This window comes from Thamnophis elegans, chromosome 2 (assembly GCF_009769535.1).
Source record: "Thamnophis elegans isolate rThaEle1 chromosome 2, rThaEle1.pri, whole genome shotgun sequence".
Lineage (NCBI taxonomy): Eukaryota > Metazoa > Chordata > Lepidosauria > Squamata > Colubridae > Thamnophis > Thamnophis elegans.
The window spans coordinates 59,894,585-59,915,238 of NC_045542.1; the positions used below are offsets into that span (position 1 = coordinate 59,894,585).

The 20,654-nt window shown below is 40.9% G+C and overlaps 1 protein-coding gene across 1 annotated transcript in view; it reads right to left on the reverse strand.

Annotated features, from left to right (window-relative positions):
• Positions 1-20,425, reverse strand: part of B3GNTL1 (UDP-GlcNAc:betaGal beta-1,3-N-acetylglucosaminyltransferase like 1) — a 148,333-nt gene extending 127,908 nt beyond the window's left edge. The window contains exons 1-4 of the mRNA XM_032212032.1: positions 19,759-20,425; positions 17,371-17,487; positions 17,148-17,247; positions 10,868-10,932 (exon numbers count right to left, since the gene is read on the reverse strand). Coding sequence (XP_032067923.1) covers positions 10,868-10,932; positions 17,148-17,247; positions 17,371-17,487; positions 19,759-19,956 — 480 coding nt within the window. The 5' untranslated portion in view covers positions 19,957-20,425. The remainder of the gene's footprint in view (positions 1-10,867; positions 10,933-17,147; positions 17,248-17,370; positions 17,488-19,758) is intronic.
• Between the last annotated feature and the right edge of the window lie 229 nt (positions 20,426-20,654).

Consider the following 20,654-nt stretch of genomic DNA (forward strand, 5'->3'; position numbering starts at 1 on the left):
TTCAAATATCCAAAAACTGCCTCCCAAAAACTGGGAAACTATCAGATTAGATTTGTATTCAGCAGCTTCTTAAACTATAAAGTTCATCTAGCAAAATTACTGTTGCCATAGTAAAGAACAATTAATATTGTTCAAGCATTTATTGTAAAAATAGCTTGCTTTAGTTGTTTTGAAGTCTTTTAAAATACACATATGTTCTTAATAATGCATTTGTGTATAAATTGAATATTCTATCCCCTATTAGCATGGGCACAGCTTCTGACTGAATATCCTGGATATTTTTTGCTTCATCAGAAATTTAAAAATTTAAAAAGTTCCTTCCACTTTTCCCTCAATTCAATGACCAATACTTTCTCTTTCAATTTTCCCCATATCAACAATTATGGAAAGCTGGATAAAATACAAAGACTGGCCCCAAATCACACAATGAGCTTCCAATGCTTTGATTGGACTTGAACCTGGGTATTCTTGGCCTAGTCCAACATTCTAGCTATTTTGCCATATTGACTCATTCTTCTCTGCCTCAATAGATCAGAATTCAATTGGTCTGGTACAATTAACTCTGTGCTTCCTGACACTAGTTCTAATTCACCAAGTGCTTCCTGAAATTAAAATCGCCTGTTCCTTATTCACATTTTGAAAATTAGTAAAAACAGTCCGGAAAATGGAATCATTTGTATTTGTATTTGTATTTGTTTATTATTTATAGGCCGCCCTTTTCCCTGAGGGGACTCAGGGCGGCTTACAATTTGTGGGGAGGGGAATACAAGACAAGACATGAGACAATACATAAGTAAAAATAGAACACAACATTCATTCATCATTCGGGTGGGGACGGATTAGAATCTTTATCCCCAGGCCTGATGGGATAGCCAGGTCTTGAGGGCTGTGCAGAAGGTCTGGACGGTGGTGAGGGTGCGAATCTCCACGGGGAGATCGTTCCAAAGGGTCGGAGCTACTACTGAAAAGGCTCTCCTCCGCGTAGTTGCCAGTCGACACTGACTGGCGGATGGAACTCGGAGGAGGCCTAATCTGTGTGATCTAATAGGTCGTAGGGAGGTAATTGGCAGGAGGCGGTCTCTCAAGTACTCAGATCAACTACCATGGAGGGCTTTATGGGTGGTAAGTAACACCTTGAAGCGCACCCGGAGATCAACAGGTAGCCAGCGCAGCTCGCGGAGGATAGGTGTTATGTGGGCGAACCGCGGTGCGCCCACAATCACTCGCGCGGCCGCATTCTGGACTAGCTGAAGTCGCCGGATGCTCTTCAAGGGCAGCCCCATGTAGAGCACGTTGCAGTATTCCAGCCTAGAGGTCACAAGGGCCCGAGTGACCGTTGTGAGAGCCTCCCGGTTCAGGTAGGGTCTCAACTGGCGCACCAGGCGAACCTGGGCAAATGCCCCCCTGGTCACAGCCGACAGGTGGTGGTCAAAGGTCAGCTGTGGGTCCAGGAGGACTCCCAAGTTGCGAACCCTGTCTGAGGGGTATAAAATTTGGCCCCCAGCCTGAGTGATGGAACACTAGCCAAATTATTGGGAGGGAAACACAACAGCCACTCGGTCTTGTCCGGGTTGAGTACCAGTTTGTTAGCTCTCATCCAGTCCCTAACGGCTTCGAGACCCCGGTTCATCACGTCCACCGCTTCATTGAGTTGGCACGGGGCGGACAGATACAGCTGAGTATCGTCCGCGTATTGGTGGTATCTTATCCCGGGCCTCCGAATGATCTCGCCCAGCGGTTTCATGTAGATGTTAAATAGTAGGGGGGATAAGACCGAACCCTGCGGCACCCCATATGTTAGGGGCCTAGGGGTCGATCTCTGCCCCCCAACCAACACCGACTGCGACCTGTCCAAGAGGTAGGAGAACCACTGCAAAACAGTGCCTCCCACCCCCACCTCCCGCAGTCGTCGCAGAAGGATACCATGGTCGATGGTATCGAAAGCCGCCGAGAGGTCAAGGAGAACCAGGATGGATGCATGGCCTCCATCCCTGGCTCTCCAGAGATCATCGGTCAATGCGACCAAAGCGGTTTCTGTGCTGTAACCAGGTCTGAAGCGGGACTGGAAAGGGTCAAGGTAACTAGCTTCCTCCAAGGACCGTTGAAGCTGGAAGGCCACCACCTTCTCAACAACCTTCCCAACAAAGGGGAGGTTGGAGACTGGACGGTAATTGTTAAGAACGGCTGGATCCAAAGATGGTTTCTTCAGGAGGGGTCTCACCACCGCCGCTTTAAGTGCGGCGGGGAAGTGCCCCTCCCGAAGGGAGGCGGTAACGACCGCCTGGATCCAGCCTCGTGTCACCTCACTGCTGTTGGCAACCAGCCAGGAGGGACACGGGTCCAGTACACAAGTGGAGGCACTCACAGCTCTTATGGCCTTGTCCACATCTCCAGGGGCAACATCCTGAAACTCAACCCAGAGATGGTCTGCCAATTTATCCCCTTGTGCCTCGGCTGGATCTGCAAAGGTGGAGTCCAAATCCGACCGAAACCGGGCAACTTTCTCCACTAAGAACTGGACATAATCCTCAGCCCTACCCTGCAAGGGGTCCCCCGTATCCCTCCTATTTAGGAGGGAGCGGGTTATCCTAAACAGGGCGGCTGGGCGGGACTCAGCAGAACGCAACCAAGGTGGCAATATACGTTCTTTTTGCTGTCCTCAATGCCCTGATGTATTCCTTGGTGCAGGTTGTTAAGAGTGCTTGGTTCGATTCGGATTTATCGTACCTCCATAGGTGCTCTAGGCATCTCCAAGGAAGCCTCCGGGATCTGCCGACCCGGAGGGGCCGTAGTGGCGCAATCCGGTCAAGGGATTCCGATGCTGCCGAGTGCCAGGCAGCAACCAGAGTCTCCACCGAACTGTGGGCGAGAGTATCAGGAATAACCCCAAGCTCCGTCTGGAACCTCAAAGGGTCCATAAGTCGCCTGGGGTGGAACCACCTGGTCGGTTCCTCCTCCCTACAGTGGGGGTTTGGCCTCCGAAAGTCAAGCCTCAGTAGGCAGTGGTCTGACCACGACAGGGGTATGACCTCATTACCCCTCAGACCAAGATCACAAGTCCACTGCTCCGAGAGGAATACGAGGTCGAGCATGTGACCCGCTGAATGGGTTGGGCCCCGAATTACCTGGGTCACGCCCATGGCCGTCATGGAAGCCATGAACTCCTGCGCCCCATCAGAGTGTTCACCGAGCGAAGGCAGATTGAAGTCCCCCAGGACCATAAGCCTGGGGAACTCAATTGCTAGCTCGGCTACTGACTCGAGGAGCGAGGGGAGGGCTGCTGCAACGCTGTTGGGAGGCAGGTACGTTAGCAGCAGGCCCACTTGACCCTTGAGGTCCAACTTCACCAGCAGGGACTCACACCCGACAAGCTCCGGAGCAGGGATCCTACGAGGTACTAAAGACTCCCGGATAACAATAGCCACACCGCCACCCCTTCCCTGGGCTCTCGGCTGATGAAGCACCTGAAATCCGTCTGGGCACATCTCTACGAGGGGGACTCCTCCCTCCGCGCCCAGCCAGGTTTCAGTAATACATGCCAGATCTGCCCTCTCGTCTAAAATTAAGTCCCATGGCAACTGAACTTATTTTTTATGGGTTTAAGACTTTTTTACTACTCATCCAAGCAGCTTCTTCAGTCTGAACAAGTTGACTCAGCAGAGTCATGAGTGAAGAAACTGCTTGGAAAAGCAGCAAAACATCTCAAACATAACATAAAATAAGTCCATGATTCTATTTTCCAGACAATTTTACATGGATGACTCAGAATCTTCATCGACATATAGTAAAAAAAACTAGTGTTTCTCCAAAGAACCTTTAAACAAGAACAACAAGACTGGTAGTAAATATGAATCTAGCATAGGTGCAATTATATTTGTTTGTGATAAAATCTTTTTCATTTGGGAATTCATTTTCTTGTAACCTATCATTTGATGAGGTAACGCACAAATATGATAAATAAGGAAATACAAATTATAGAAATATCTTTGTTATTAATGCATTTTCTCCACAGCTCAGGGTCATTAATAAGTATGGTCTCACAGTCAAACATACTTTGTTTTGATGATGTTATGCTAACTTGATAGCCATCAAGACAAGAAAGGAGAGAAGAAAAAAAAAGAAAAAATAGTCAAATTCATGTTTTGGGTAAAGCAAGGATCATAGGACTTAAGCAAATCCAATACCTCTTGTTATATATTCAGAAGCAAAATAGCAGAATGAGTAAGGATAAATTAACAAAAAAGATGTTCTCTACTATAGGAGAAAACAGAATTGCTTCAAGAACATTCATCACTTGATGGATGGCATCTCTTTTTGGAACAAGTAGAGTCTTGGATTTTAAGAGAGCTAATTTCAATAAACTTAGAGAGAGCTTGGGAAGAATTCCATGGATGAGAATCCTCAAGGTGAAAACAACTCAAGAAGCTTGAGAAATTTTGAAAAATGAGATTACAAAAGCCCAGTCTAGCACAATACCAATGAAGAAGAAAAATAACAGCTCCCAAAAGAAACAAGCATGGCTGCATAAACAATTCTCTGACAAATTGAAAGACAAAAAGGATAAGTATAAAAAGTGGAAAGAGGGGGACATAACTAAGGCAGAATATCAGCAAATAGCCTGAGCCTGTAAAGATGAAGTAAGGAAAGCTAAGGCTCACAATGAAGAAAGGTTTGCCACAAAAGTAAAAAAATAACAAAAAAAGCTTCTTCCAACATGTTAAAAACAAGAAAAAGTTTAAGGAAACAATTGGTCCATTGTTGAGAGAAAGTGGCAAGAAGGTGACAAGCAACAGCGAGAAAGCAGAACTATTTAACTCATTTTAGACGCAAGGCATCTGTCTTTACACAATTATGCTAGGTGACATTCTGCCCACCTTCCCAGAGACTCCACTTCAGTCATGAGCCTCCTGGAGTGGGTGCTGCCCTGCCGGTTTATGTGGGCCTTTGTTGCAATGTTGTCTGTAGGTAACAGTACATGGCGACCCACAATCTGCGCCGAAAACCATCATAGGGCGATCCTGACCACTCTCAGCTCTAGCCAATTTATGCTTTGAGCTGCCTCCCCCTGCAACCATCTTCCTTGTGTCAGCTGCCCCTGGCAATGTGCTCCCCATCCATAGAGAATGGCATCTGACATGACTACGACTCTTTCGGGTTCCTTGAACTGCAGTCAAGTGCCACCAGTCGAGGGAACACAGCACTTTCTGAGGAGGACGAACCTGTCTGGGATAATATCTGACCTTTGACTGCTGCATCGGCAGAGGAACCACTGTAGTTCCCTGGCATGAAGTCACGCCCAGAGAACTATCTTCAGGCAAGAGATCATGATGCCAAGAAGCTGTGATAGTTTGACAATCGGTACTGATTTGGTCCTCCTGCACAAATGAATTCTATTCTTGAGATTGCATAGATGGTCTGGAGAGAGGAACACCTGGCAAGATATCGAGTCTATAATGGTGCCGAGGTGTTGAATTCTTGTGGTTGGCTCGAGATGATTCTTCTTTCGGTTAACCAAAAAGCCATTGTCGTTGTAGAGTCCATATGTCTCTCTGGGCTTGGTCGCGACTCGAGGACTGGATGATGATGTCGTCCAGGTAGCGTATCGGACACAGGCGTATTGGACACATGCGGAGATGAGCCGCTCTTGCTGCCAGAAGCTTTGTGATGGTCCTGGGCACTGACGAGAGGCCGAAGGGGAGTGCCCTGTACTGATAATGTCTCCCGTCGTAATGGAATCGCAGGAACCTTCTGTGCGATGCATGGATGGGCATGTGCAGGTAAGCTTCTTTCAAGTCTATGGAGGTTAGCAGGTCCCCCTGCTTTATGCAGTCCAGGATCGACTGGAGGGACTGCATCTTGAAGTGCTTGTAGGCCAGATGTTGTTTTAGGCGCTTCAGTTCCAAGATGGCCCTCCACTCCCCTGTGCTGTTGGGGACCAGGAAGAGAATGGAATAGATTCCACTCCCTTCCTGGTTTGTTGGAATGGGCGCTACGGCTTTTATTTGCAGCAGGTGTTGAATCTCTGCCTGCATGAGGGACCTCTGGAGGGGGTTTTGGTGGAGGGGGCAACAGATGAACGTTCGCAGAGGGAATGTCAGAAATTCTAGGACAAGAACCCTCCTGATGGTGTTGAGAATCCACGTATCCATGGTGATTTCCTCCACCAGTTGGCATAGAGTTGTAGCCGGCTGCTGATAGGAGGATCGCTTTGGCGGTCACTTGCCTTGCCTAATTGGTGGTTGTTGGAACTGCCATGAAAGGGCTTTTGAAAGGAACCTTGTTGCTGCCTACCTCGGTACCCAAAGGAATTCCTGTCCTGGTTCCTATCGCTAGATTGGGGGTATGCTTTTTGATAAGAGTAGGAGGAAGAAGTCTGCACGCTGTCTTGAGCACGAAATGGCTGTTTCCTGAAGGAGTTGGAGCCCTTCCTCTCATTCTTTTTATGGGTGGATAGAAGGATCTTTCGTTTGTCCTTCGTCTCTATTAATAGTTTGTCTAATGAATTTCCAAAGAGATGTTCAACCCCCTTAAATGGAGCTGAGGCCAGCTTCCATTTTGCCTTCATATCCGCCTGCCAGTGGCGAAGCCATAGCAGGCAGCGTGAGGTCACATTGGGGGCCAGTGCTTGAGAGGCGAACTTTGCCACATTCAAGGAAGCGTCTGCGGAGTATTCCACAGCTATTACAATCCTATTGAGATCATGACACCACCGAGACCCCTCCGAGGGAGGTTTAGATCTCAATTGGCGTAACCAGAGTAAGGATGCCCTCGTGAAGAATGATGCAGAAGTTGATGCCTTGATGGCCCGGGTGGCCGCCTGGTGAGTCTTATGGCAGGCTCTTTACGCCCTTTTGTCCTCTGCCTTGAGATTGTTTAGAAGGCCTGCCGGCAAGGCTGAATTAAAAGTCAATGAGACCACCGGGGCATACCCTCCATCTTAGCTTCTAGGGAGTATACATTTCTGTCTCCCCCACTAGGATTAGCCAATGTACCTGGCTGCGCCCATTGGCGCTGGACAACATCCATAAACAAGTCGGGGACCGGAATCAGCTCCTGAGCTGGAGCGTTCTCCTTAAAGAGGTCTTGCTTGGGATCCTGGGAAGTAGAGGGTACAGCTTTATCTTTAGGATCAGATGGACCTAGTTCCGTGGAAGCCCTGGCCTTGTACAAGAAGGCTTTCAATACAGACAGTTTGAAGAGGCCCATTAAGGCAGGTTTATCGGGGGGCATATCCTCATCCTCCAACAATTCAAATTAGTCTGCGGCCTCCTCTTCCCAGTCAGATGCCTCTGGCGTAACTGAGGTGCCTGGAGAATTGGGGGTGCAATCCCTGTTGTCAATGGAATGATGACTGGCCTTGGAAGGCCTGCCACCTCAGGATTCCTTTTGACCGATCCCTTCTGCAATGCCCTGGGAGATGGTTAGGGAGATTACCTCCCTCATTTCAGCTGACAGCGCCAGACCTGTGTCCTCTGCACGTGTAGACCAGGAGGAGCCCAGGTGATGCTTGCGCCTAACAGGGGCTGAGGAATCCTCCTCAGGAAGGATACATTGAAAGGGCTCCAATTCCTCCCTCATGGAGGAACTAGGAGAATCTGGATACCTCAGGGAGGCCTTGGGAGACCCGACCTGAGATTCCCGGTCACTGAAGGATGGTGACTGAACCCCTTGGTGTGAGGGAGCTTCCCCATCCTCAGGCCTGGCAGGAGAGGAATGTGCCACTGCTGCTTCACACTCAGGTGATATGTCCTGGCCCTGAGGCTTATCACACCTCCCCTCTAAGGCCTCATGTTTCTCTGAGTTCTTGCTCCCTGAGGAACTATGGGATTTCTTCCCCTCAGTGCCCTTCTGCCCTTTCCCCCCTTGAGGTGGAAGATCTGGCCTACTGCGCTTCGAAGAGGGTCCTGCCAGCTCCTCCCTTGCAACCAAACCTTCATCTGCCATCTTCACTGGTCTTGGGGGTTGAGATAAAAGCGGATGAGCTGGCTTATTGAAAATGGAAGCTACAGTAATTTGAAGGACACCAGACGCTAGTCAGCCGGCTTCGCACTGAGAAAAGTCCTCTGGTGCTTGCTGGTGTCTCAATTAGCGGCCCAGGAAAGCGCACGAAGAAACATGCTTCCAAGACGGCTGCCACGCTCCTCGAACTGAAAGAAACGCTGCCGCGTCCACTATGGCTCGATTCGGAGGCTCCTAATGCTGTGGACGGCCTGGAAATGCGCAGGAAGCCTCCTGCTGTCCCCGCACTTGCCGGCAGCCTCCGGACAAGTTGCTTCTGCCTTTCCGACCTCTGCGTGCCACCAGCAGCAGGTCGGAGGTCCAACAGCTACCTCAGCAGGATTTCAAAGGCAAGCCAATTCTTTTTCCTTACCTAATCTACCTAGTACAGCACTAATTAATTAATAGCTAAAATCTACTGTGAATTGCTTGGAGAGGCCCAGTCTATCTGACAAAGGACTGAGGAGCTCCCCAAAAATAGTCCTGACGGGCGGACTGAGTTTTTAAACTGAACTCAACGAGGCAAAGGGAAGCTTGGTTAAGAAAAAATCTACTCAGTCCTAGGGCAGATAGACTGAATTTAACCCATGCTTGGACTCTCCAAGCAGCGCACAGGAGGATGACAATTCTCATATTCTTGGGAGGATCTGTCAATCTCCTGATGAGGGCTACAGGCCCCATTCTGCTGTTCTTTACTTTAGTTTTCTTTTACGATCTTGAAATAAAATCTCCATGATATTCAGGAAACAGATACTTGCAGAAAGACAATTTATGCTTTCTCCTGAGTCTGAGCATTTGTAGTTTAGAATTAACAGAAGAGGTCTGCTGAAAGTAAAGTTTCCAGGAAGCAAACATTTCAATGCTGTCACTCTCAACCAAACACTATAGCAAAATCAACCAAAGGCACTGGAGGGTTGGGGGGGTGTCAGATTATGAATACCAAGGAAGAAGGGATATTGTAATCTCATGTACTCCTTTATATCTGCCAGGCAAAGTGATTATGGTCACTATTGTCCAGTCAGAGATGAACAACACAGAACCAGTCTCCTAGAACTCAAGTCTCACAAGCAATCCAAGATTACTGTGTTGAAATGCAACAGCAAAAACAGAATTTGGCAGGGATCCAGTATTTTATTAGATACTTTCAAACCAAGAAACACTGCTAGCTAATCCAAGAGAGAATAATTACTCCACTAATAAAGTAGACATAAGCTTTAAAATCTAGATCTTCAAACTTGACTTTTAGTTTTGAAGTTCTACTGGGGGAAAAGAGTGGATGGGGAAACAAAAGTTAACTGGGATTAACTTCCCAGTTTCATTGGCCAACTAATTCAGTTAGTGACCAATAAGTAGCCCATATTTTTTTTAATGTAAAAAATATATACTGATGAACTGTCACAATTTTCTAAATAAGCTTACCACATTAGAGATACCTTATTAAGTAACTTTTGAGAAGTAGCAACAGCAAACTAAAAATTAATACCTGAGAGACTCTGATTGTTTAAGTTTTTTCTTATGTATTCATGATGTAATTCAGGAGTGTCAAACTGGCCACGCGCGAGCCAGATGCATCATGTGCAAGCCACGCCCACCCCAGCTCCACTAAGGAAAAAAATGTTGCAAAACGTCACATTACGGCAATTTGATGCCATGAGGTTGACACCTGTGATGTGGATGAGCTATCCCAACAACTTTAACTATAATTGTTCATGATAGCAATATTATAATAGAAGCATCTACAGTACAGAGGGTTTCTTGAGATGTAAAATTCCAGGTGCAAATTTATATTTGATAAGAAGGGATTTGAAGTTAGAACTGTGCAGACATATAAGACTAATTATTCATACAGTATTCATACAGTAAGCTAATTCAATAAAGCTTGTTTGCTTATATTAGAAATTAACTGTCTCTAGTTTTGTTCTCATCATTGTTATGGCTCCTTTAAGGTAAAAGAAGGAAAAGCACACTGGGAGGTCTAAATGATTCTGGCAAGACAATTAATATAGCAATCTGCCAAAAGCAGCATTTCTGCTAGATTAGCCTCCTCCTAATTGCCAAATGCTTACATGCTTCTGGCAGCAACACAGAGAAGGTCTCTGGAGGAAAAGAAAAGGTGTCATTTGTTGCTGTAGTTAAAGCACTCATCCTCCTAAGAAACATGATCTCATCAATTCTGGGTTCACTTGTAGAAGCTCTTACCTGCAATGTTGAATATTTAAACAGAACATAACGTAACTTATTTAAGTCCCACTCCACTATTCTGAGAATCTGAAAGTATTAGTTAGCAATGCTGTTGTGACCCCATGGACTACCACTAAATTTTCTCACACAACTAATATATGTATTTTTTATCTAAGATACTGGACTTGAAGTAAAAGTACCACCTATTTAACTTATATGGTTAAAAAAGAATGGGAAAGGTTCAAACACTTCGAAAGTCAACCATGAGAATTATGGGAACAATAATCAAAAACATTTGGAGAGCACCTTGTTGAATAAAATTGTCTTACTTTATGCCTGAAGCAATGTCATAGTTTGTAACATTCCATTGTTCCAAATCAATGGAGTGTGTCATTTCAATTTTGATCATTAAATCAAAGATCAAAAAAATGTGGCCCACTAGCTATTTATGGGAATCTCAGCAACCTTCACTTCTGGTGACACTATAGTCTTTATAATCCTATTTTAATAAGTAAGGGTCTATGTAGAAATAGCTGCAATATGTATCAAATAATTCTCCATGAAACACACATAAATCTATCAAAAACTATCAGCCACATTTATATGATAAGAAAAAGAGATGAACAAGACAGTTGAAAATATACATTTTTATATTACATTTAATAAACAATTCCTGGAAAAGACTTACCGAGTCCAGAAAGCAGAGATACTCCCCTGAGCTCTGATCAATAGCATGATTTTTAGCAAAGCCAACTGTTGATAAAATAAAGTCAATGCAGTATATGAAAATCAATGCAATTTATATTTTATACTTGAAATTATGTAACATTAAACTTAAAAGGCCCAAATACCTATACAAATTAGCATTCTTTCCAAAATACATCTGAAGTATATTCTCATTAAGCAGCTATAGTTTGGCTTGAGCATCCAAAATAAATCCTGATTTGCATCCATATGAAATGACAATGTTTTCCTTCTCTTTCTATGGTTTGAAAGAAACATTATAGTAAAGCTCCGTTTGGAGTAAAGGTCCAAACCTCAGATACAAGAGGAAAAAATTTATTTAACATTTCATTTCCAAACAATGGGCAAAGCCAAGTATTTCCAAAGAAGTTTACTGTATACAATTGACATGATGTGCATCAATGCACTTTTGTTTAAGTATGTATTGTATTTTACACTAATTTATGTATGCAAATATTATTATGTTAATTGGACAGATGGAATGGACACCCCTACCATTCAAATTTTATTTAATCAAGGTTTAATGTTGTTCAGATGCCAGCAATTTATAATGTATCTATGTAGAGTGCTGCATTATTATCCAAATAATAGAATTACACAGTTGGAAGGGACCTTGAAGGTCTTCTAATCCAAGTCACTGCTCAAGCAGGAGATACCATTCCAGACAAATGTGTGTTCAATTCCTTCTTAAAAACCTCCAGTGATGGAGCATGCACAACTTCAATAGCCAAGCCATTCCACTGATTATTTTTTCCATGGTTCTAGATTGAACAAAAAAAAGATGGTTCCTGTGAACATATGCATTATTCATTTTTAGTACTATAATTGGAACTAGTTTGATCCCTTCTTAGAAAAATCTGTTTTTATCCCCACTTTCTTGATTTTTGCAGTCTCAATATATCAATCTAATATTTTTCTAAAAATTTTATAGCAAAAGACATTGAGAATGAAAATTCTTTGTTGACCTTTGTGGCTTAAACGTATATAGTTATAACTCCTATATGAACTAAACTTTGTATCCGTCAGCTCGTGATTTCATGTGGCCACAGGAATGAAAACATTCATTTGATTCAATATGTTAACAACATACACACACCAAATGCAAGTATAAAAATATAGTTCAATCACTAAGCATAAAATTGTAGTTTTTGAAAATGTAAAGCAAAAATTCAAATGTTCTATTTGATATCCTTCATGTTTATTTGCCATTCATTATCATTTTACCCTGCATCTAGTACTTTGTTCTGCACATTTGTTTTTATGCTATTTTATGTTGTTTTTCATACTTTGTCCAGCTAACTCATATTATTAGACAGTAAAAAATACAATGGACCAATGAATAACAATTATTCAATTACTACAAATTAATCAACTAAAATAATTATAATGCAAAAATGAAATATATATTTTTTTAAAAATGAAATAAACATTGAAATGTAAATAAACAGACAAGACAGTGAGCAGTGATGAGTTTGAGCCAAAGGAAAAAAACAACCTGCTCGTGTGAAATAATTATTAAGAGATTTAAGAATTAAGTTATTTGAGGCAAAGGAGGAACAACCTGTTGAAGTGCAGATTATAATGGAACAAGGTATTAAATTGGAGAAACAGATGTTTAAGGTACTAAAACAGTTTAGCCATCAGCTGTTCACAGCAACCTTTTTTGATATCAAGGCAACTATGATTCTAGATATTTCATTCTGTACTATGCTGTTGCTACTAATAATTCCTGTTAATAAACTGATCTGAGAAACACCAATCCTAAAGCGTGAAGTTTAAAGCTGACTGGCCCCTGGCATGGTTGCACGCCGGGTCCAGAACATGTACAAAAACTTTAAAACGGGACTATGAATCTTGCCTTTGGCATGAGCAAGGAATGCATTGTGATACTGCTCTACTGAGGAGAGTCAAATGTCTGTGCCAGGCCTTGGTGATTTTGTAAGGCCTGCTCCATTACTGAAAAGAACATGTTGCCATGGCCACAGGAGTAAAAACCTAAGACCCCATGAGATATTAACATTCCTCACTCTTGGAAAGAAGTAGTTTTGTGGTAGTTTCTTTAAAAGCACTGACCCTCTCTTTTGTGGGGAGTTTTCCCTTTTGTTTTTCTTGTTCCTTTTCCATGACAGAAAAGAACCAGAAATGAATCTTAATCCAGTGTAAACACGGGATGTGAAGACTGTCACATTGTTTCATCCCTGGGGGCTGGAGAGGGGCTTGTTTCAAAGGGAATACTCTCTACACATGTTAACTAATCATAACTACAGCAAACTAAACCACTAAGGATATAGGGACCAACATTTCCAGCTAAACAGGCTCTTCAAATGCACATATTCTGCATTAAAAAGGATTTATACCTAGCAATCCCTCTTCTTATACACCTTTCCTCAACTTACATAGCAAAACCTGAGAAAATCTAAAGTAATGTAAATAGAAAAAACATTTTTTCCATTTTGCAGAAAAAAATGTAGATTTTTTTTTAAAAATTATTCCAATGTGACAATTTAAAGATTTAAAAATTAATTTCTAATTAATTTTTAAGTAATTAACCCTAGTAGCAGAAATCCAAAACAAATATTTTTTTTCTGAAAATGTATAAATAGTCAACTTTAAAAAGTGTTAAACTGGTTTCAAGAAAAAGTCTATTTTTGGAGCATGTCTAAAGAATGAAATTCAAAGCTTGTGAAACATAAATATGGAATAACTTTAATGAATTACTGAACAATCCAAGCAACAGATAGAGATAATCTGAATTAACTGTAGGTTAATTAGCCTTAAATGTTTAACTTATCTACGAAACTAGAACACACAAGGACTAGACACAGTGTTTGAACAGACTAGTGTATGAATAAAACTGGGAATATTTTCTCACAATATGTTCACAGTATGTTGCAAAAATGGCTAAAAATCTTCTTTTTTAATATTAAAAAAACTCCACCAAGCAACATGGCCTTGGGAAAAAAAGTAATATTGAGAGAAGTGATTAATGGTACACTTTAATGTGAAGCTATTTGCTGCTATGGTGTTTTACAACACTCAAGAATGCTAGTTAGTAATGATAATCATACTAAGCCAAAAGTCCCCACAAACAGTTATGGCTTAGTATTATGAGTGATCCTGACTTTGTGGGTCACTATTCATAATTAAAATCAAATTTTGAAAGCATGTGTCCATTCTTCTTAAAATTTCTGGGTTTCAAACCAACAGAAAAGTTCCTGAGATAGTTACCCCTATTTCCACAATGGAGTATTGAATGTGCTGAATGTGGGCACATTTTGGGAATGTAGTGTGACCAGTATGTTGTGGGTGCCTAGTTTTCTTGAGGCTTTCTATCACTTTTTTTAACCCTATTACTGAATGCATACTGTAAAGCACTTATGTGTCTTCTTATTGGAGCAGACAAAAAGTAAACAATGAAATCAAACTATTTATATTCCATTCTTCTGAGGTCGGTAAAATGACGACCCAGTTTGTTGAGGACAATATGCTGACTCTGTAAACCACTCAGAGAGGGCTGTAAAGCACTATGAAGTGGTATATAAGTCTAAGTGCTATTGCTATATGCTAGGTGAAATGCAATTAACCCTGCTGGCTTATACATTACAAGTAGAGAAAAAAGCTTTTTTTAAACATAAGAATAGAGGAGGCGTTTCAAATGATTATAGATGGCTAAAAAACAGTGGATGCCTGGGATGAGTTATTTGCATGCTACATGTTAACCTTTTCTGTTTTGCCAAAAGAATTCTTTCTTTTCTTCCATTTCCTGTTCATTCTCTTTCCCTTGCCTCATCTCCATCAAATTTTATTCCCACTTTTGTGTCACTTTCTCTCCCTTAAACAGTTACCTATTATCTTTATCCCAGCCCAGCCTTTTTGTTTTCTTTTGCTTTGTTGTTATTGTTGTTTTGGATCTGGGTAGAAAGATGAAAAAGTGTGTGTGTGTGTTTGTGCTCGCACATGCGCGAGCACACATTTGAGCACACACTTTTGATTGTTTCTACCTATCAGAGTGGGCTGCAAAAGAAAAAAATGGTTGGAATTTCATGTGAAAGATTCATTCATTTTATAAATGGGATATTTTATTTTACAGGCAATTTATTTTATTCAGTGGGTGTTAAATTCAGTTAATATTATTTTTTCCTGCTGTGCGATTTTTCTGGAGTGTGGATCCAGCAGTGCACCTATGTACATGATTATTAGAGAAAAAAAATACCTCCAGGACTGGAGTAAGGACTTGAATAGTCATGGTGACATATTGGGAAAACAGAAACATGCAAGATGTTTGTCTGTATTTAGAAATAATTTTCTTTTCACTATTTTCCATTTCTGGGAAATGGGTCATCTTAAAGTCACATTTTTCTTTCTCATAAATAAAATACAAACTGTGAAGGTATATACATAGTTATACGAAGATGTGTGTGTGACAGAGAAAAAGAGATGATTAGCATATCCACAGCACATTTTCCAGCTTTTTCATTTAATTGCAGCTTCCAAATAATCTTAATAGCAAAAGGCAATCCTGATTGCATTACCCATTGCATAAAGTGTTTATGAGCATACAAAAATTAAAGTGGAAACAAATTAAAATGTCTTAGTAACATTCTCTAAATGCAATTTATTCTTTCTCCTGCTTTTTTTTTAGCCATCTCACCCAAAAAGTACAACAACTTTAAAACTCAATACAAACCATTCACAGTTCACACCCCAACAAACTGCTCTCCATTCTAGACTGGTTACACTTGGCAATTCAATTTGAATCCGTTACTTTCCAGCCATTTCCAACAACACTGGAGCTATTTGTTTTGGCTGGTATCACAAATTTAACATTATTCATACTTTTCAGTCTAGCATACAACCGGACTGGCTTCTTCCCAGCCTACAACAAACACTTTTTCTTTACTGGCCCTTTCAACCAAGTTATACCTTGTACAAGAACAGATATGTGTTTCTGAAGTGCATATTAAAAATTGACAAGAAAACAAAACAAAAAAAAAACAGGGATATATTTCCAGAAATGTAAGATACAAAATATTTCTTTTTTTTTTTTTGCCAGGCAAGGCAGGGTGATTTACAGTGGATTTTTAAATGTATCCAACTGATGCTCACTGATTTCCAAATTTTATCTGGCAACATCCCCATTCAATTATATTTAATAAAATTTATTAATTTTGCAGTTATGGCTTAATATTAGATCAAACTTTAAGAAGGTATTTCTCTTTGGCAGTAAAAATGGAGCATCTAAGTCTAACGCATGTGCAAATGACACTGGATGATGTTCAAAGGAGCTGGGTTAGTTCTTTAGTAGGATGTAAGTAACTGCATTCTCCAAAGAGGAAAATCAGGATAAGTCAAAAAAAAAATCAAGAAAGCAGTTAGGGCATCACAAAGCTCAACTTTTCTGTACTTGTCCAAGACAATGTGCAAGCAAAAGAGGTGAGCTTCAATCACACTGCCACAATAGCCTCCTTTCCTGGATCCTACTAGATATGCTTTCTTTAATTGATATGATTCATAATTGGCATTAGCATTTAGACTTATATACTGCTTCACAGTTCTTTACAGCCCTCTCAAAGTGGTTTACAGCATATTTTCAACAATCTGGCTCATCATAATATGCTTTTTCTGCAATATCTAATGGGATGGGTAGAAATGATCAGGGAGAGGCAGTCCTGCAAATAACTCACTCCTATGTTATAAAGTACCAACATCACTAGGAACTTGAACTGCACTTAGAAGCATACTAATTCAGCCTATGGAGCAAAGGTGTAATGTGCACACATTAAAGGGCACTCATGTGCCACCATTTTCTGAAGCAGCTGCAGCTTCTGGATGCTCTTCAAGGACAATTTCATGAAAGCGCATTCCAGTAATCCATTCAAGAGATGGCTAAACCATCAGTAACTTAAAAGGAATTTTCCACTCCAAGTAAGGACACAATTGGAATACAATACAAAGCTACGCAAAATCACCGCTAGGCACACAGCCATCTAATCCTCAAACGGGAATTGCGGGTTCAGGGGGAAGCTCAAATGGTCCTACTTAATAAGTTCTAGTTTGTTCAACAAACATTATATTAGGGGAGACCAAAGAAAAAGCAAATAGGCTGAGTTCTTAGCCCATAGGCTCAATTATATTTGTACTGTATGTCTATACAAAGTATCATAAATATCTCCTGATTTCTCATGCTGAGGAAAATGTTACACATGCAGTTTTAAAGCTCCTACCTCCACCTGGATGAGTTGAGTAGTTCTCTCCCAGTATTACCTGAATGCCCGCTTCTTCCAACAAAATCTGCCATTTTTTAATTATATTTATAGAATTATCCTGGTAAGAAAAAGCACCAAAAGGTTAATTTTTAACATTTAAAGATTAAACGTTAACTGGAACTGGTATTCAAATTATAGTAGTACAGTAAAAGTAAAAATAGATTATTATGAATGTACATACCGTGCTGGAATCATTAAAAACAGACAGTTCAATAGAACCTTGGTAATCTTGATCCAGAACAGACTTCAGACATTCATCCAGCCAAGACTCGGCATTATAGACTGGCATAATCACAGACTATAATGAATAAAAATAAATAAACCAGTAGGCTGCATTATCATTCTTCAAGTCCGATTTAAACAAATACAACATTTTTATTATGTATACTATAGAACAATGATTTCTGAGCAGAAAAAAGTATTAACCTTTTCCTCACAAATGATTCCTTTTTCCTTGTTTAAAACTTGTGCAAACACAATTATATATCTCCCAGTGTTGATGTCTTTCTCTTGTTCTGGTCCCTTCTTTCTTTCCAATGCTATCTTGGCTTCTCACTATTTCAAGATATTATCAGAACTGATCTGGGGACATGCTTGCTCATCTGAGATCAACAAAGAACAACTCTTTCTGAATATAATCCTATATAAAGATGCAGATTTCAAACAAACTATTATATTCATATATGCACTGTATACATTTACTAAATTTATAACCGACATTTCATTCAACTGTTGAAAACAGTAATTCTTTTTCAAAAGTTAGGTTTGTAACTTTTATTTTAATATCCCCAATCTGCATCAAACAAAATCAGAAATTGTTCTGTAAAAGGTATTAACAATATAAGTCATTATAAACTAATTCCAATTTTCATTATTGCAATTACAACTGCATCAGCAACTATTCTTTTTCAAAGTCAAATGTGAGCTACATTATATTTATTCCAGTATTCTTACATAAAAGTACTAATAAACTTTGAGGAAAAGCAATATGAATATGCATATTTAAGAGATAACAATCTATCTCATAAGAAAAACAACAGATAGTATAAGGAGTCAATTAATCTGCATCCCAATCTGCCATGGTGTGCACACTTTCCCCCTCTAGCAAGTGTGATGAACTCTTTTGTTGCACTGAACTTGGATCTCAGGAGATTATTTTTATAATTGCCCTGGGTTTTAGAGCAACTCGGCATCCACAATTTAGCATAACACAGACAAACTGCATCATCCTTATAGTCTGAACTGGGAGGGGGGGTCACAGGGATGGCCTTTGACCTCATGCTGTGCTTTCAAGATGTTTCAAGAACCTTTAAAGCTAAGTGCATCAAAAGCGAAGGCTCTACCCTGCCAACATGTCAAAATAACCACAGGGTCACAGCAGGCAAGCATTTTGGCAGGTTACCAAGGCTCTCAGGAAATTTAGTGAATATTAAGAGCAACTTTCCTAAATTGGTATCCTCCAGATCCCTTTTATTACAGCTCTCACCACAAACAGCTAGTTTAGTCAACTTAAGAGTTTGGATTCCTAATCTTACACATTTTAAAAACAACCAAATGAGCATTTTTAAAGAAATATATTATTTTAAAACAATATTTATGATTATTTTCAAGGATTGGTTCTTAGACATCTATATTCTACAAATGGTTCCCCCACAATTGTTTCTTTTGCTTAAGGCACAAAAAACGAATTATTTGTGTCATGGCTCAAATTATAAATGGAAAAGCCTGTCTTTAGTTGACCTCAGCTCCTGTTGTTCTATTGACATATCCATACTATTTTCTTGGCAAAAATATGAAGCTAGATTCAGAATCCTCCTTCCTTCTGGTCTCACCTGGTTTATTTTTTCTAGTTCAATCCAGATCATTTAAGTGCTTCCACTTTCAGTGAAAATAAAGTGAAGTCTTAATAAGTAAAAAATTGAAATTACTTTTAAAAGCTGATTATGAACTAATTATACATAATATAAGAAAGCCAGTTTTGTGTACTGGTTAAGGCATCAAGCTAGAAACCAGAAGACCACTAGTTGTAGTACCACCTTAGGCACAAAGTCAGTTTGGTGATCTTGGGTTAATCACATTCTCTCAGTCTTAGAAAGTTGGACATGACTGAACTGTAGAAAATAAAATTATATAAATATGCATGTGATAGAACTGCAGCTGTTATATTATACAATATAATACAGTAAAAGAATAGGAGCAAATCTTAAGCACACTGTTCTCTATTTCAAAATATACAGTTTTGGGGTGTTTTGATCCTTAAGAGTACACAAATTTATCCCACTGATGTCAGTGTATTGCAAATACACATTTGTAACCAATGCTTAGATCTATTCTTCTACACATGTTAATACGGAAGCATACTTAAAAATAAATGATGAATTGTTATGAGTTCAACCACTTTGCACCCTTCTTGATTACCATGTCAGTAGCAAGGTCCTTCAGTTAAGTATGTACCTTTTTCATGATCAATGATAGTTCATGATCCTACATATATCTGCAATCTTGTATTTGGTATTTCTGCACAAAACCAGTCAAGCCACAGTGAATTTGGAAGAAATAGGGAACATACCACTTGAATCCTACACTCTCCTCCTGCTTTCCTGTTGAAAGGAGCAACAGGTTGCAATTCAGTGTTGCCAAAGAAAGGAGATGATGAACTGTGTGAATGGTCTTGCTTGACAAGTCCAGGATCATTTGCACAAACATCGTCTGGTAAAAGGGGAGGTGATTTACCAGCTTCCTGACAGACTGTTTCAGAGACATCCATTTGCAATTATAAATTCAGAAAAAAATAAACCAAGGCAGGATAGGTATAAAAGAAGACATGCAATCAAATAGAACCTGACCTCTCACAAGCAAGAATTTATCATTCCACTGGTAATTCCCCCTCTCTCTCAACTCCTGCTATAATTTCGGATTATATAGCTACAAGATAATATCATGATGAAAAAAAGAAGCTCCTAAAAAACTCAAGTGACCCTCGGAAAGGATGAAGGAAATGCAGTTGCCAACAGAGAAATTTAAGTCATAGAGTTTCACCAATGCTGCACAAAGGTAATAGAAGAAAGGGGCACAGAAAGAGGAAGAGGCCACCCAGCAGGAAACAGGGGGCGGATAGAAAAAAAGGTCGGCGAGTGCAATGGTTTCGGCTGGTCTTTCCTTCCTGTGAACGCTCTCCGATCCGTCCCCCCCTCCCACACCTCCTCTTTTGCGGGCGCCAGAACTGAGCAGGCACGCGCTCATCCACCCGGTTTCGTGGAAGAATAGAGAGAGAAAGGCTAGAGCGGCAGCGGGGGTGGGGCCTAAGGCGGCTGTATTGTTCCGCCGCCGCTCCGAAAGCAGCAAGCGTGTTTTCAGAGTCAGTGGGAGGTGTAGCGCGGAAATGTAACGTGAGTTAGGCGTATGTGAAAAGTTGCGGGGAGGGAAAATGTTAGCCCGCGAAGCTAGTGTGCTTCTTGGATGCGT